This window comes from Drosophila teissieri, chromosome 3R, assembly GCF_016746235.2.
Source record: "Drosophila teissieri strain GT53w chromosome 3R, Prin_Dtei_1.1, whole genome shotgun sequence".
Lineage (NCBI taxonomy): Eukaryota > Metazoa > Arthropoda > Insecta > Diptera > Drosophilidae > Drosophila > Drosophila teissieri.
Window position 1 is genome coordinate 27,293,419 of NC_053032.1, and position 17,577 is coordinate 27,310,995.

Here is a 17,577-nt window from a genome sequence, read left to right on the forward strand (position 1 = left end):
TCGTGGAGCCCGAGTGTTCGTAAGCCCCCTTTGAAAGTCTGGCTTAAAGCTGCAGTTGAAGTTGAACGATGATCGGATCGCTGCTTGCATGCTAAGACCAGTGTTATATGGCCAAACAGTTTATAGTTATGTTTTATTGTTGTCTGACCGCGCAGGGGGCAAACCACGTCAGATTTCATGAGCCACTCACGTGTGCTAGCTTCTTCTGCGCTCCTCTCCCTAGCTATGCTAATTTCCCACATGGCCAACGTTTTCTGAATTTTAACTTTTACTTTACTCGGTTCTAGTGGCGCCCGACGTGGCCCTAACGGTGATGTCGGAAACTTCCTTCGCCGGGAAAGGTACAAATTTTGACTGGGCAATTGCAGTTCGTTTTTCTTACTCAACTGCAATCTGCAGAATCTACAGCTTTGTATAGGCGACGAGCAATTTAGGTGCCAAGAAAGTTGAAATTTTTACAGCTCGCCGCCCAGAGTTGTTAATAACTAAAATGTGCAGGGTTGTGAGTGTTTTTTCTAATATTTTATCATATTTACTTTAAAATTCTAGGTCAATATAAACGCGCCTTAATTCATCTAAGAGGTAAATACAAGACTCTCATTAGAATTGTAATAGAGCTCCCATTACAATCTTGATCTTGATGTAATGAATAGCACCCATTTTGGGTTAACCATTTCCTCGTGTATTCATTTCGTTTTCCATTAGCCAGTTGGGTAACATAACTCCGACACCGCCAAAAAAGGCACCAACGCGGTCTCCACCTCGTAATTTACTTGTCTCTCTTTCGGTTTTTTGCATTTCAACTTGGCCAAGGCTCGTGCCATATGCCCCCGCAGGCCATAAATGTATTTTTATATACACTTTTTCTCTTTTATTGTTGTGAAAGCGTTTTGCGCCAAGGTGTGCATAGAATAAAAACATGGAAAATAAAAAATAATCAAAAGGTTTGGCAACTTCGACCTGTGCGCTGTGTCTGTTGTCTGTGTTCCAATGAAAATGCTGCATTTAATAATGCCTCATAATATTTGTAGGTGGTCCAAGCCACAGATATATAAGAGAAAAACATTAGGCTCAACAACAAAAATTGGGGCACTGGCAAAACGCCCACAAATTGTGCAAGGTATATATACGGCTGCATTTTAACCATTTTCCATCATCCATTAAAACGCCATAAAATATTTCATTTCAGGTCTTTGATTGCATTTCAGGCGTAGCCGGATGATGTGTTGCAATGGCAAATCCGATAAAGGATAAATGTTTAATTAGAGCGTTAAATGTTTGCCGCCCCTTTCCTCTGCACTCTGCAGAAACAATAACTTGATTGTCTTTTTTTCACATATTAATTTATCATTATAAATAGATTTATTGTCTATTCGGCTGCACGACAAAACAAAAGACTTAGGCGACAAACTCGTTTCTTTGTGCTTCAGCCAGATACATTACCGATTTGCATAGATTGCTTTGGTATCTGGGTGGGAATTTTGGCTTCGACGGGTGCAGTTTATTCGGTTGCAGTAACAGTAGTATTTTTAATAAATTCAACAGAAATTAGCTTCAGTAAAATATAAAATGTAACGTAAATTAATGTTTTTTTTTGAGGCACACGGATAGCCAAACTGCATTCAATAAGTATTTATAATTATATGCTGAATGTAATAATTACATCGTTTATAGCTCTGCGTGAAAGCTTAACAAATTAGCTTATCGTTTATATCTGATCATTATTTCGAATAAGTAAGTCCCCCAATTTGTATCCGCTCCTAACTCTGCCCTTTACCTTCGACCCTTTGAAAGCTGTTTTAAAATCGTATTTATTGTTTCGATCTCGAGTTTCTGTTGTGATTCCGTTTGCTGGGGCTTTGCTTTGTTATGCTAAAACCAATTGGTGGCAACCTTTTGGTATTTAAACTTGACTTTAGCCAGCGGCAGCTAAAACAAACTTCTCTTTATAGCATTAAATGCTGGTTGTTGTTGCCGTGTTTTATGTTTTATTTGTGCCTGTTCGTTGTTATTGTTATTATAATCTGTCTGCTCGGCGTCTCCCATCAAGACGTCACGTAATAGACGATCGGTCGGTCACTGGTTACACCTGTTTTAGCGCCGTCTTTTGGGGGTTTTCTTTCGGTAAGAAATCGTGTAATGATATGCCAGCAGCAGGGTTTACGGTTACACGTTTTCCGACTCAATGAAAAGTTCATCAAACGCATCGGCATGCCACAAGTGGCAATTGGCTGCTCAAACTATAATCTGCAAAAGTCTTTGACTTTCGGTTGAGGAAAATCACGGAAAACATACGGAAGAGCTCTTAAATTAAGGGGGAAACCCAAATAACAGCAGCCATCCTTAAAACTCCTCCTTCTTTTCGAAAACCCAAATCGGCAATTAAAAACGACAAGTGAAAGTTTGCATCCATCTTTTCGCAAACAAAATGTCGTAATCGAACTTCCAATAAAACTTGCTTTGAATTCGCACGTTTTTGTGGTTTTCTTCAGTTTTTTTTCCCCCCAAAATGCTAATTTAAATGCGTTTCGTTGGGGCGACAAATTGCCAGTTGGAATCGTGCGTTTGTTGAACTTCATTTGCATACGTGAGCTGAACCAGTTTGATGTTTTTGTTAACGATTTAGCCCAATCCAAAGGCCTTCGATTTCTCGAGTGGAAAGTGAAACGTAGCCCAAAAGAAAGTGTTGCCTCCCGCACTGAAGAAGCTGAAGAAGGCCTTTTTTATATATGTATTTTACGACGATGCTGATGGTGCCTCATTAAGTTGTAGGAGTTTGAAATGACTGGGCTGCTTGTTCAATTTGTTTATTTATCTAAATTCAAATGCATTTCATTAGCCAACCGAGATAATATTCTAATTATGGGTCAGAGCCACGCTAATGATGACGATTTAATTTATGGCTAAGTGGTCGCGATGACTTTTAACCTACGCCAAGTCGAATAATTATGTGAACACTGATGCGAATGGATAGCGTTTTAGGGTTTGGCCTGAAATTTGTTTATGGCCAAAGGAAATGTCCCGCCTCCGCAAAAGGTGTAAGTAAAGCTGAGCTTTAAGTTCGGTTTTTATGTGTTCAAAAAATGAATAAGTATACTTTTGGCAACGTCAACAAAGCAAGGTTTTCAACTTTATGTTGTGTAATCTTTTAATATGCTGTATTTTATTAGTCCAATCGCTGAGCTTCTTTTACAAAGCTTGATTATTGCAAAAACCTTTTATTTTCAGTTCATTTTGTCGCCCCGATCTCGTTATGTTTTTTTCTCGTTTTTATGCTGACTCTTTCCAAGCAACTTCCACTTGGGCCTTCAATCTCGGAGTGAAATTGATATAGTATGGGAAGTTAATTAAGAAGAAGTCGCCGAAGAAGTGGCAGACATGGGAACTTGTTTCTGATATTGCATCAATTGGAAACCAGAAACCAAAAAAGTGCCGCACACGGGCATCAATAATGTTCAGCAAACTCCGGCTACCTGACTGAATATCATAATTATTTTAAGTCATTAAACTTCACAAAATCAAATCTCAACTACATATCAAAACTTAACCAAGCAGTGGGCAAAGGAAAAAAGCCGAAACAAGAAAATCCCGCAACGATAAGGAAATTATGTATTAAACACATTGACGATTGGACAGCCCGCCACCGCCCGTAAAACAACATGATCTCGGGACAGTTAAAAAGACTGCAAAAAAAGAGTTAACAAGTTGCCACAGAGCGAAGTACGAATAAAAAAAAAATGAAGAAAATCTCGCCACACCAACCGATTTTGGCGGCTGTTTAAGTGAATTAAATATTGCGCAACATCTGGGGAAAAGAAAAAAACTACTTCTGCAGAAACTTGCCCGTGTTCATTGGCCATATAAACGGTAACAACTTCGACGATCCAAATCTCTCCGATGTTGTTGCATTTGTGGTCAAGCTGTCGCTCAATTGCAGTCCGCAAATGGCTTAAATGCGCGCTCATGACCGCAGGCAATAAAATAATTAAGACGAACATAAAAACGCGGACAAAAAATGGCTGCATAATTCACACTTTGAGCTTGTTCCAATGCTTCGACCAGGCCAAAACGGTATGTGCCTCCATACAAAAGTTTAATGAGCCTCTTTGGTGGTGAGAAGTTGGCCATTTGTAAAAGGGAAATTAATTTGGCTTACAAGCCCTTATTAGTTTCATTTCTTTAAAATTACAGTGTTTTGATGTTTTTAAAGGAACTTACATTTACTACTTATGATTATATATTTTTGGTTCGAATTTATTTTATGATTTGCCAACCAAATATCTGCTGGATACAAACAGATACAAAGAGATTTTCACAATCGAAAGCAATAAAGTTCGGCAAATTGTAGAGCAATCAAGCACAACAACGATAATAACACCCAACTGTCGTCGCAGTGTTTTGTCAATTTTGAGGATTGGTCAACGTGTCGTATACACAATTTGCACAATCGAACGCGAACGTAAACATTGCAGCACAGCAGCCAGCAAATGAATAGTAACAGCCGACAGCAGCCAAAGGAAACTTTAAGTGCCGCACACTGAGATTAGTAAACAATTATGGTTTTCGCGAAAATTGCAACAAGTTAATTCTCCTCCACCCAGCAATTGGCGGCGAATAAATTTACTCGTAGGGCGTTAACCAGACAGAAAACGAGAAAATTGCACAAGTTCAGGCTCTTGGCCTGGTAATTGTCCACTTCACTGACATGGTAATTCATTTCTTGCAATAAATCCAACTTATTTGTGACCACTTACTTGTCAATGTAATCGATCGCTTCGATTTCCTTTTGCATTTTTTCCCCCTCGCGACTGTCATCCAAATTGGCGGCATCTGAAACGAGGAAACAAAAGCGCCATAATTAGTTTACATTTTATATGTTTTCGTGTATATGGCAGAACTTTGCCGTTGCATAAATTATTGTTGCACAAAATTTATGAGTTGCATTCTCCGTAAAATGGTAAACACATGTCACATCCAACATGACCAACATAAATTATAATTAGCGTGGCAAAAAGTCGCAGACAAAACAAGAACTCTAATAATGTAGGCAAATGGCAAGGCAAACAGACAAAACTCACGCACCACACTCGAAGCCCGAAAAGAAAAAGGTGTACAAATAATCCTGTTTAACCTTAGACTCACATGTTGGCTATACAAACTATATACGAGTATGTTCATACATATACCGTCTGTGCAGACATATAAATCGTTGTTCGTGGCATGATTTACGAGACAGCAGCCACAGCTGAGCGAAGCATATAGATCACTTCAAATGCCGGCCAAATGTCAATCAACACCGAACACACATATGTACTTTTATGTAGAGCGGTATAATGAAATCGGATGGAGTAAAGTGTAGGTATATGCGCTATAAAGACACCCTGACAGACACTTTTGAGTTGAACTCCCCGCCAAAGTAAGTGAGATCAAAGTGATAGCATTCATTTATGGCGCAAAGAATAAATATTAAGCACACGCAAGACAAGGTAAGTAATGAACACAAATAAAATCGAACAATAGATACCCTAAGCTGAACTTAAGTGGGTAGGTCAATACTATTGTTATGTCACTTGTTGTTTCTTGCATACAACTACTAACAGTTGAGCTTTTCATATTGTTCATATTTCTAAATATTTCTGCTTATTATGTAGCTTTAATTCGCTGAAACGCACTGTATTTGCCATACACTTATCCAGCGACTTGTCCAAATCTAGGCAAGTCGTTTTCGGTCTTTGAAGTCAGGGGAGCGTCACTCCACGACAGACACTTCAAGTTCAATTGAAAACTGTGAAATGAGTATAAAGACCAACCGCATTGCCAGACAATGGCAAATCGCACACTCGGATATACATAAGTAAACAGATCGAGGCTAGGCTTGATCTGATCTGATCTGCGCCAGCTGCTGCTATAGTTTTGGACAAGTTTCTGATTATTCTTGCAGCTCTGCAGACACATAAATGTATGTATGTCCGTATATATGACTGTGTCTCGATCGTGTCTGAAAACTAAAAGCTGAAAACCCCAGCCGAGAACTTCAGACAAGTCAAGTCAGCTGAACTCGCAGTGCAATTTCATGCATGCAAATTAGTTTTTCAACCTGTTGCAATTTGTTGCAACCCCCCTGAAAAATATATATATATATATACGTATGTATGTTCTGTTCCCAAGCGGAATGCTAATTGGAGAGCAGAAAAGCTGGAGAGACTCCTCGCGTCTGGAATGAACTCATGAAAAAATAGTTCACAAAATTATAATAAGTCCCCGTGTAGGTAGTGGATAGTAGGTAGTAGGTACAAGTACAAGTTCAAGAAGCTCACTCGTGCATATCCTAGAGACATGCGTGAGAAAATCATCGCAGAACTTCTCACGGCCGCAGCAACTGCAAATTTATGCAATGCCAGAAGCTTCGGCGGTTGAAAATGGGCTTCATACTAGACACCAGAGTTTAGACCCCGAATGAAACTGCAACTCCTGATGGCCATCATCATTTCGGCCGATTTCATACTTGTAAATTACGCAGACGAGATGAAGATGCTCGGCCGCAGGCAGAATGTGAGTATGTGTGGCATGCAATGTTTTGCATATGACTGCAGGCCAAGTTTGGCACGTTTTTAGGTTGTTGCCTCTGTCAGCGACGTGGATTGATCACCCTGGAATAATGTTCTAAAATGTTACGATCGGAAAATGTGTTGCAATTGCGCCGGCAGCTCTTTGAAGGTTAAGTGCATTTTTATAAGTAGCATAAAGGCAAAATGCATTCAAACTGATAGGCGATTTCCAAGGAAAAGTGTTAGGTTGACCTGGCTCAGTTTATTACTATTATTTCGATCACTATGGAGTTTTATTAGCCAACATTCTACACCTTCTACGCTAGCATATTACAGTAAACTCGCCGTAAATGGATAAACATTTTATTGCCAAAACACTCGAATGAAAAACTCTTTCTGCGGTTGGACTAAGGTGTTAATAAAAACGAAACTTAAGCAGACAATGAACTTCTCGCCACTTCCAAGTTGCCAGTAATTTCCTCGCAAAAAATGCGTAAATAAAAGCAGAATTCCTGCCGCAAATGAATGCAAATCAAACCGCAAGAGAACATAGATTAATGTTAGAATATGAACTGGTAGCTAAAGAAGGGCCAAAAACGAAAGGAAGACAAATGATGCCGCAGCGGGCCAAGCGGAAGCGGATATATCTTTAGCCAAGTTACGGCAATTTGTGGTTTTAAGAGCTGCTCTCCCAGCGGTTTTATGGGTTCTGTAATTGAGAAGCCAGAACTCGGGATACGACACCTCATGCCGGGTGACAAATTGCGGGGAACTGAAGAAAGTCACCTCCTATTGCTCCGCCTTATAGCGAACTACTTTTCCCATCTCCTGCAACGTGACGAATGTTGGCCGATAAAATATGCAAAGTATTTTCAGCGAAGTAGTTGCGGTGGCTGCACAAGCTACAGAAGAAGTTTACAATTACTGCAAGTGAAAAACTGTTTCCAATGACTACATAAATCAGCGTGGGAAACTGGCATCGGAAAAAACGGCAAAAATCATGGGAGAGAAGACCCAAAACAATAATCATAAATTGTATGCAACAAATTTAAAGCAATTGGCAGCCAATAACAAATATGGTATTAAAGGAAACATGAAACGGCAAAAAGTCAAATACACAAGCACTTCAGTTTAAACTCCACAACCTTCCCCCAAAAGTCTTTGCAGTCTTTGCCACAAAGTAAACCCACCCAAACCAAAACTCACAGTAAAAAAGCCAAACAATTGTCGCGACAGTTTTACTTCGAGTATCAAGTTACCCCAGACAGTTTTATGCACAATGCAAGGAAATAAAGAGTAATAAATACATATATCTATATATATACGTATATAGTCAACAACAATTACAATGTTTAGGGCTCAGAGAAAAGTCGCAAGTGACACAATTTTGTATGTTTTTCTTTGAAAGAGCTAAGGCGATTCAAGCAGACACTCAAGCCGAGAAATAAATTTATGCGGATGATTTTCAATTAAATAAAAATTGTGTAATGTCTGCGGAGAGTGGAAGGGAAGCGAAAATGAAAGTGGGGATTAAGTGCGTGTGATATATGATATGTGATATTGGGGCTGGGGCTATGCATATGGGAAATAAAAGGTCTGGGAACTTTTTAGCGAAATGAAAATATGGGAAGAAATGCAAATACACAGCCGTAAAGGTAGAGAAAGGTATTTTGTTAGCAAACATCTTCAAATTTTACCTATAAAAGTTTTACGATGAGACAGCAAAGCACAATGCACTTTCGGCCTTAAAAGCTTACATTTAATTGATCAATTAAATATTAATCAAAGCATAATTATCTCATTAATGTGACAAAATGGAATGCACAAACGATATCTGTGGAATGTCGGCACATGGAAAATCGCTTAGCATCAAACATTTTCCACATAACGCTCGGAAATGGAAATGAAAATGATTAAAGCGATGCTTGAGGTTGCGCTATGTAAATAGTTTTGAAAACGGAAAACGCACGCTTCGGCGATTTATCAATGAAATAATGACCCCCTCAACGCTGTCAGTCAAAATTTAATTTTTATCCCCAGCTTAACATAAAATTTCACAGAGATTAACCCTCGGCGGCCAGAAGTGTTGCAATGTCAGAGTTGTGCCACCGAAATTGTTTAAAATAAACTGCGGATTAGACATGTGCTATTACAAATCGATCTGCGTTGCCTGACAATTAATATAATCTTTGTATACACAGAAAACAATTTGCTTACCTAGAGCTTTTTCTGTTAAATGTAATAATATTTAACTTGATTTGTAAAATGAAAATTTTATTCTAAATCCTCTATTAAACACACACAAATACAATACATTCAATTTGTTAAGGGTTGCTAAGAGGAAGAAACATTTTCTTTAAGTGCAGCAATCCAGATAGGAATTTAAGCTTGGTACTGAGTGCGTGGCAGACTTGGCCCTGACAGTCATCAATCTGCGTCATGGCAATCAATTTTATTAGCATTAGATTCAAATTCTTGTCTCGTTTTTATTTTTACAATTTTTTCAGCTTCCTATTCAACTGTTGGTGGCGGGGATTTTGGTTCCGTCTATCGCCCTGGAAGTGTTCGAGTGTTGTAGCACTTTTTTTCAAGTACAATTCAAATGTACATAAAAACGCACCAAAAAAAACACATCAAAAGTCAGTGGTGAAGTGCGCTCAAGTGCGGCAACTCATCAAAGTAACGAATGGAATTATGAATGAGCTGGCAAACTGACGGATTGTACGAGTATCTTCTAGATCTGCGTGAATGACAATGCCGTTTTCTCGTATCTCTATTTATAGTCGGCTGCGATCTGAAGGTCAGCAGACATGGGCCTAGGAGACCCATAATGGATCTTCCAAATCGAAAACGAAAACACAGAGGTAAACGCAAAGTGGCGATTAATTCGATGGCACTTCCATATTTGTAGGCATATAATTTTGAAGAGGCACAAAAAACAACAACCAAAAGCCATCTACTGAAATTAAAATTAAATATATACGCAGGCATAATAAATTATAAACAAACCGAGCTTGGGCTTTAATCATCGTGTGGGATTCAGCAACTGGTGACTGTAACATATTGCTTTTGGCTTACTTTAAAGGAAATCAACTTATTATTTTTGTGCCATATTCATTTTTAAGCTTTCACAATGCCAAATTTGTGACTGATACATACGATAATCTATAATTAACTAAATTGTGCCGCCTCACTTAACACATTTAGAAAATATAATATCAATTTATCTAACTAATACTTCCGTTTCCTTTTGAAAAGCAGTAATAAAATCTGTGAAAATCAGATAAGCTCATAATTTAACAATTTACGAACATTAAAAAGAAACACATCCGGTTGAATAAGTTAAAGATTTATATTGCACTGCTAGCTTAACTAAAAATAAACGCAATCAACACATTTATAAAGTTTATATATTTGCAATAATGCTTCTACAGCAAAAACGGACAGTTAAACGGAATTGAATTTACGCAGAAATGATTAAAACAGTAAAAAGAAAACTTTGGCATAAGCGTTTCAAATTTTTTCGACGACATCCTTCCTTGGCGTGGGTTTAAGCAGAATGAAATTCGACTGGGACGCAAATGCACTGAACCGAGTGCATTTTGGGGGGGGAGGAATATATCGGAGGAAAAGGGGGGAAAACTTGGGGGAACGGACAGCAGGCCAACAGCTGCAGACGACAAATTTCGCATATTTGACTAGAATTTGCAACAAAATTCGCACAAACTTTAATGTTTCAGGAGCAAAAACGAGGGGTGGATGTGCAGGTCGCTGAGTGCGCAAAATGGGTTGGCAAAAGCATCCAAGGGTTGCAGATTGTGCACTGCACGAAATTCTATATAATATTTACCAAATGAACACTTCCAAATAAAATAAAATTAAGCTTATACTAAACGATGGTTATAGTTGTAAGGCCATTAAATGTTTCTGTTTGCAATTTTTCTTCAACAGAACGATAGATTTTTTTCAAGTGCACTGGGAGTGACATCCATATGCAGAGGATGTCGGGGGAGTATCAAATTTCCCTCAAAATCATAATGAAAAAACGCTATTTGCCTTTGGGCTGATCTGAGGGGCTGAAAGAGCGAGGCACCTGCCATATGGCCTTTCGTCATGGAGTGTGCGTGTCATGATGTCCCCGGCCCTTCACCTCCTTTTTTGGCCTCGAAATCAACCCTATCAGAACCCTTTCCATGCGAAAAGCAAAGCAATTACAAGCACAAACACAAGCCAAGACCAGGATACAAAACACTTGTTGTAATGTCAGCTGTCAATAGCACGAGTCGCCTCGAATTGGGTTCCATTTCAAAGGAAGAGCTGGAGTGCAGATTCAGTGCAGATTCCTACGCCAATTGGGGAGATTTTTATCCAGCCCAAAGCGTTTGCAGTCTGCAGCTGTCGAACGTGAATAAAGTGGGGGAATATTATTGGATTTCGAATGGGCAAAAAGGGGGCAGGATTAAGCTACTAGAATAAATCAGTAGATCAAGATAATAGAACCAGATTTAATTGAAAGTTAATGAATCTGGTATATAAATCATACATAATCATCATACATAAGATTTAAATCTTAATAGGATCATGTTAAATGACCATCATCTCTTTTTTTAAAGGCCCTGTGATAAAGATCTTCCTGATGTTAAACATTTTTCCCCCTGGGAGCTATTAGCAATTGTTATAAAGAAATCATGTTGCACTTACTTAGCCCGACTTCTCACGCAATTATCGCGTTCCCCTTTCTCTGTATTAAATGAACTCCATTAAGTGGCAGCTTTAGAATTGCAATATCTCTATTGCGAATAAAAAATGTGGCAAGGCAGGGAAAAAACAGCAAAACAATTATGACAATTCTTAACCCACTTTCAGTGCAGTTCCGTTCGGTTCCCCTTTTCGTTCAACGATTTCTACGCAATTTACGCGCACAACCTCAAAAAGCGAATTCCATCTCCAACTTGGTGCCATCATGTCATTAAAAGCAAATTTCCCCAACTAATTGCATTGTGCAGGCTAATTTGTATGTTGTTGTTTTTTACTCCGCAAAGTTTTCTCAATTGCATTTGAACGGGCAAACTGGAACGTGCGAAGGTCTGTGATATGTAGAATAGGGAAAACATTGCGATAGAGAGTCGAAAACATATACCGTACATAGTGTAGACCAAGTTTCATTGATCTCGGGTTCAAGTTTCCCCCTATGAGCTACTGATTGTAATTAAATCAACTGCAAAGTGCCGCCAAAAGTTGCACACGATTCGTGCGGAGCAGCGAAATAAACAAAGCGAAAAAAGGAGAAGTAGGTTAACTAAGTTAAGTCGATTTTTAATATACTCTTTAAGACTAAACCGGAGATGAAGGTTTTATAACAAAAAGTATATCCCACAGATATCGCAACACTCACTGAGAATCTTGAGAAAATAAAGCTGCATTTTATTGGTAGTAATATTAAAAATGTTTTTCTCTAAAATGAAATATACCCCTCAGTTAGGAGCACCGAAGCAAATCCAAATTCAAAGCGAAACATTTACGGGTACAGCAATTATGATGGCTGCAACTTTGGCGGCGGCTTCGGTGACTTTTGGGCCTGACTTTGGTGACTTGGTAATTGTTTGAGTTAATTGCACTTGGCCGCTTAATTGCAATTCAATTGTCATGCCACCACATCGATATGTCTGCGTGTGTGAGTGTGAGGGAAAATCGTGTGCTGTAAGATGACTGCCACCCAATTGAAGGTTAAAATGAAAACCGACATCATGACAAGTGTCTCCTCCGTATGTGACTTTGATGCATCGTTTTTCCATTGAATATCGAGTGCCCCACAAGTGCGGCCCATAAATATGTATCGCCTGATTTAAGCATGTACTTATATACTCATATATAAACATACATATACATGTAGTCATACACAAAGGCATCGTTACATGCTGGCTGTCTATTCGAGTCCCAGCGGTATTGATTTTTTATTCGAATTGTTGTATTTGCACATTACGAATGTTTACTGCAATCACATGGCGAATTTTATTAGAATTCCATTGTTCAATTAGCTTTGAGCGCTTTCATAAACGTGTAAGGGGATTTATGAGGGCTGAACTAATGTGAGTTGACTTCATGTTCATTTTTTCCTTGTTAAAATAAATTTATTGCAATGAGAATATTGCAAAATTAAATTGATACAAATCATATCGTACTTTTTAGACTACAACTTCATAGCATCTTAGTCATTTTTTCACTGAATTACGCTTCGAGTTATAATTTATCACTGCTATCAGATCCTAATTTCTCCAACACGATGCCAAACATCTTAATGACAACAATCTTTTCGCAGGCTTTCAGTTCAAATCACAAATCTGTCTCACTTTTTGCACTACAAAAATTCCGCCGATTCAATCACGAGCATCGAACACTTGTCAAGCGATTGTGACAAAGTGAGTGAAAAGCCCGTCCGATTTTCCTCATTTCAGGTTGTCATTCGCTTTGCAGGTCAGCGATTGAGTCGAGGCGAAATCAAAGTGTAACCAATTACGAAGTGACTAACCAACTTTAGTCGGAAGAAGTCGTCTGGGGATGGGAAGATGCAGCTGGGGAGACTGGAAAACCAGTTGGTGGTGCAGTCTGAGGCGATTCCTTGGAAAATCATTAACGTGTCTTAGGCATAAATAATTAAAAAATCAAGCAGCTCCGTGGACGACTGTACCCGTCAAGTCAACGTCTTGTTTGTTGGCCAGCACATCCTGGTGCCGCACGCTGAAAGCCTTTCAGCAGATACAAAGATACAAATGTATCTGCGGCTTGTTGTTGCTCCCATTGCTGCAATTACACATAGGAGATAGATGGATGGGTCGTTGCAGGCAGTACGCTTGTCAATATGATGGCTATGTGTTTGAAAGTGACATCCCGTACACAGAGAGAAATTAATATGAATACGATTTAACGAAAGACGTCGTAAACTTCATTTTAAATGGGTCAATGTGAGGCTTCAGATGTTTTTCTTTCGTGTACTCAAAACCCTGGGAGCTCCGCTTGCCATTTGTGCGGTCTGCCTCGAGAAAGTTAACCTCGGAGTCGGGCATTCAAGAGAGAGAGAGCCTCTCGACAATCGGTTGATATCGCATTTCCGGTGCGGTTATTGTGGCAATCATTTGGGAAAATAAAAAGGAAATAATATCATATGCAGGAAAGAGCGAAACTGAATTAATGACCCTGCAGATTAACATCTCACAGTCAGCTACCGATTTAGACGGCAAACATTCGAGAAACAATAAATCGTACACACATCAACAATTTATCTATTCTGGTAGGGAGAGACTTGTTCCAAATATTTATAATACCACTTAGTGCCACTGTCTAATGCACCAAATAAATCAATGCAAATATTTAGCATTCATTTAGCACTCGCATACAAACATACGAGTATACACGAGTAAAGCCAAGCACCAACCACCAACCACCAGACATTCTAAGCTGACTCACAAACTTGTCTTTTGCACGCTCCCACATTTAATAAATATTTAAGCGTTTTTAATCTCAACCGACTGGGCCACTCCAACACATACGAGCATAGGCTAACATGGCTAACATATCTGAACACAAACCAAACCCAACAAGATCTGCACGCAATACCAACTGCTACTGTGTTCAGCTCAGAGCAGCTCCACTGATTGCTCACCATATTTACAATAGTCTATAGGGTATAGAGTACACACTATATCTGTGCCTGATCATCTTAAAGTCCGCTGAAAAGTCGAAGGAGCGCTTGCACAAATATTTTCCTTTCGTGAGTGCGCATGTGAGTCGAGACAATAACGCAGTCTACGTACACAAATGACTAAAGTTAAGTCAAATAAATGCTCGGTGGAGTCAATAGATAGGAAATCTTTTCCAATTCAAGCAGGTTAACAAGCTGGTCTGTAGGCCAAAAGCCTACAGTCATCTACCATTTTATTTAGATCATAAAAATCGCTTTATTTATTACAATTGAAAGTACACTTGTGCTAATTAAAGCTACACAACTTTAAAGTGCTTTTAAAATATATAAAATCCAACCAATAAGTTTCTTAAAGTTACAAGCTTTGCGAGTTAGCCAATCAACCTTGAATATATCGTTTTTTTTTCAATAAAATTTAAAAAAACAACTTGGAAAACAACTAAAAATTATTTATGTGGGTGAAGTTCTATGACAGCCTGCTGGCCACTGGCGTTGTGTTAGTTGTCAGACGGTGTGCGATGGCCAAAAGTGATTTTCGAATTGAAAACCGAAAAACAGACACAAGACACACGAAAAATAAAAGAACTGCTGTGTTCAGACAGCGGCACGTTTTGCCTTATAACGTCGGCATAAAAAATAACAATAAAAAAGAACCAAATCAGAGGACTTCTCATATGGCGGCAAACCGAGTCATTCAAATGAAGTTGAAATAAAAGCCATGAAAAGGCAAACAAAAAAAAAAGTTGTAAAACTTTTGCTCTGAGTCTTTGGGCTTGGTTTTCAAGGGATTTGCCTCTGGATTTTGGTTTTTCTTTTTTTCTGCCTTGGCTTTGGGTTTCTGTTGCTAATGAGTGGAGTTTTAGTTGGCTTTTTGGTCCGTGTCGGCGGGGGTAATAAAATTTATGAGGTGTTTTGTTATGTGTTAAAAAATATTCTGTTCCTCCGTCTTTCATTCGATGTGGAAGCGTGCTCAAAGGTTTGCATGTGGCTCTGGACCAAATGGAGATTCATTAGACCGGGCTTAGGCAAATTATATGATCGATGTCGGGCTGATTCCCTGGAAGTCACGTAAGCCCCATTAAGTAATCGCCGCAAAAACAGGATTGACAAGTTTTAAATCTCGGTTTTTGGGCTCATAGTTAGGTTAGAGCTTTGGCTTGAAGTCTACCATGAAAATAAACCATCCGAAAGTGTCAAATATTTTTGGTTTATTTCACTTGCTATGCCCTTCACAAATTACAATAATATGTTGGAATTTTAAAGGCGCCGCCAGAGATTTCAATGGGTCATCATAATTTATGGCCAGTTAAGAGAAGACGAGCCCCCCTTTCAAAAAAGGTTATGGGTTATGCGAGAGTAAGTGAGTCCCACCTGAATGCAAAAGGTAGTTTCAGTGAAAGTTTTCAAGGAAATTTGTATGCATAATTTTTACCCAATAAAAAGGTATAAAGTGCAATAAAAAAGATATATAACATTAAGTCGTTGAAAAGAGAGCTAATCTGCTTTTAATAAGCATTTAAGCAACTATATCTCATGCCAAATTCATTTGCATATTTGTTGAGAGAATCATTTCAGCTTTGTCTCCAAAATATGCAATTAAATTTAGCACTTGCGATCCATAAATCTAAAATTATAAATCTCTTTCAGTAGCTGACAGAGAACGTGAGCTGAAATCGCATTATGCGCCACTTCGCAAGTGGAATTCATAAATTCTAAGGTGGCTGACCAATTCATAAACAATACAGGGAGGTAACTGAATATCAACTTAGTGCCCCGCAGAACTCGGCACCTCTCGTAACTCAGAATCTGAATCCGAATCTGAACCTGAATCTGAATTGATATATCAGAAACGGTTCCAGCCACACCTGACATCTTACACACATCTTGTGTGTCGCCTGTAATATAATACCCGAAGATAACGTGGCCAGCAAATAATAATAAAAAGCGATTTTGTATGCCAAGAGCGTGGCGTAATAATATTATTTAGCTGCTTCGATGCTTTTTTTTTGTATATTTTTTTTTTGCATTATAAAGCCCGAGGCGGCAAATTGCAAAGCAATTATTCGAATCACACGTTTGGCGGCGGAGGTGGCGATAAAAAAAAATGTTTTGCATCGTTGCACCTGAAAAGGCGTCACAAATATTTACAGAAACCCCAACAGAAAAATGCGATGATGATAATTCTGATGATGTCATTCGCACCATTCATTAGGGCCATAATGAAGATAAATTCGATTTTCTATTTTTCGTCGCCTTTGTCTTAAGCTTTACTCGGCTATTTGCCAAATCTTTGGCTCCGGTTTGCGACAGCCACTACATATGTGAATATAAATCTGATTTTGGCTCCAGTTGCTTTGGCGCTTTGCGAGTCCAGAAACTGCAGAGATATTAGTACCCTGGAGCTAACAAAGAAAAGTTTGTTCATTCTGTGGTCAGTTGATTTAAGTAAATGTTACAAGAAAGAAAAGCTACATATATTCGATTTTGCTTGACTAAATAATAATATCTAACCTCTTCAATCGAACAAGAATGTAGTTCCCCATTATTTTGATTAATGGGTATCTTGTAGCCCATACTAGTTTATAGTTTATGCTCTTATCTTTTTTCCTTCTGACCAACATACTTTTTGGCAAGACTCTGTGGCGCCGGTTATATTTTGTTTATTTGTTTTGCTTTTATCTTATTTTTTCCTTTCAATTATTTTGCGGTGATCAACAATATAAACATAAAATTGGCGCAGTGTAAATACGCAGTGTAAATACCAACAAATAAATAAATTGACTCGCATAAGCGGAAAATCAAAATCTGCAAAGTTGTCAATATATTTACGAGTTTTTTTTTCATCCATTGGTTTTTCTGTTGATTTTGCGCAATGGCGCAAAAAAGCGAAATATTTATAATTTTGGCGTTTTTGTGTTTCTCTGTCTAATTTTGCCACCTGCATTTTGACATATTTGGTGGGTTTGGTTTCTTGGCTTGGAATGGCTTGGTTGGCTGTTTGGTTGGCTGGCTCTGGCCAAGATTTTGGGCAATTGATGAATTGGTTTTGACCAAATGCGTTAGCAGCCAACAGCCAACCCAATGGCAGTCGGCCGAAAGGGTGTCTCAAATTGGTCAAAAATGATTTATTAACGTGCTCAGTTGTTTATGTCGACTTAGGCCAACCGCTTTTGGTCAAAAGCAAATTTGTTATTTAACAATTTGCAATTTCCAATGCAATGCGATCCATTGCAATGCGATGCGTGTAAATGTTATAAGCCAATTTGACAATTTTCTTGTTCAATTTGTAATTCCAATTTTACAAGCCGAACAACTTACATTTTGATATAG

General features: G+C 38.6%; 1 protein-coding gene across 5 annotated transcripts in view; it reads right to left on the reverse strand.

Annotated features, from left to right (window-relative positions):
• The window catches only part of LOC122621865 (tight junction protein ZO-1), an 84,620-nt gene that overhangs the window by 45,502 nt on the left and 21,541 nt on the right, over nucleotides 1-17,577 (reverse strand). For all 5 annotated transcript variants that reach the window (XM_043799866.1, XM_043799865.1, XM_043799871.1 and 2 more), the window contains exon 2: nucleotides 4,755-4,830. In XM_043799866.1, coding sequence (XP_043655801.1) covers nucleotides 4,755-4,830 — 76 coding nt within the window. The remainder of the gene's footprint in view (nucleotides 1-4,754; nucleotides 4,831-17,577) is intronic.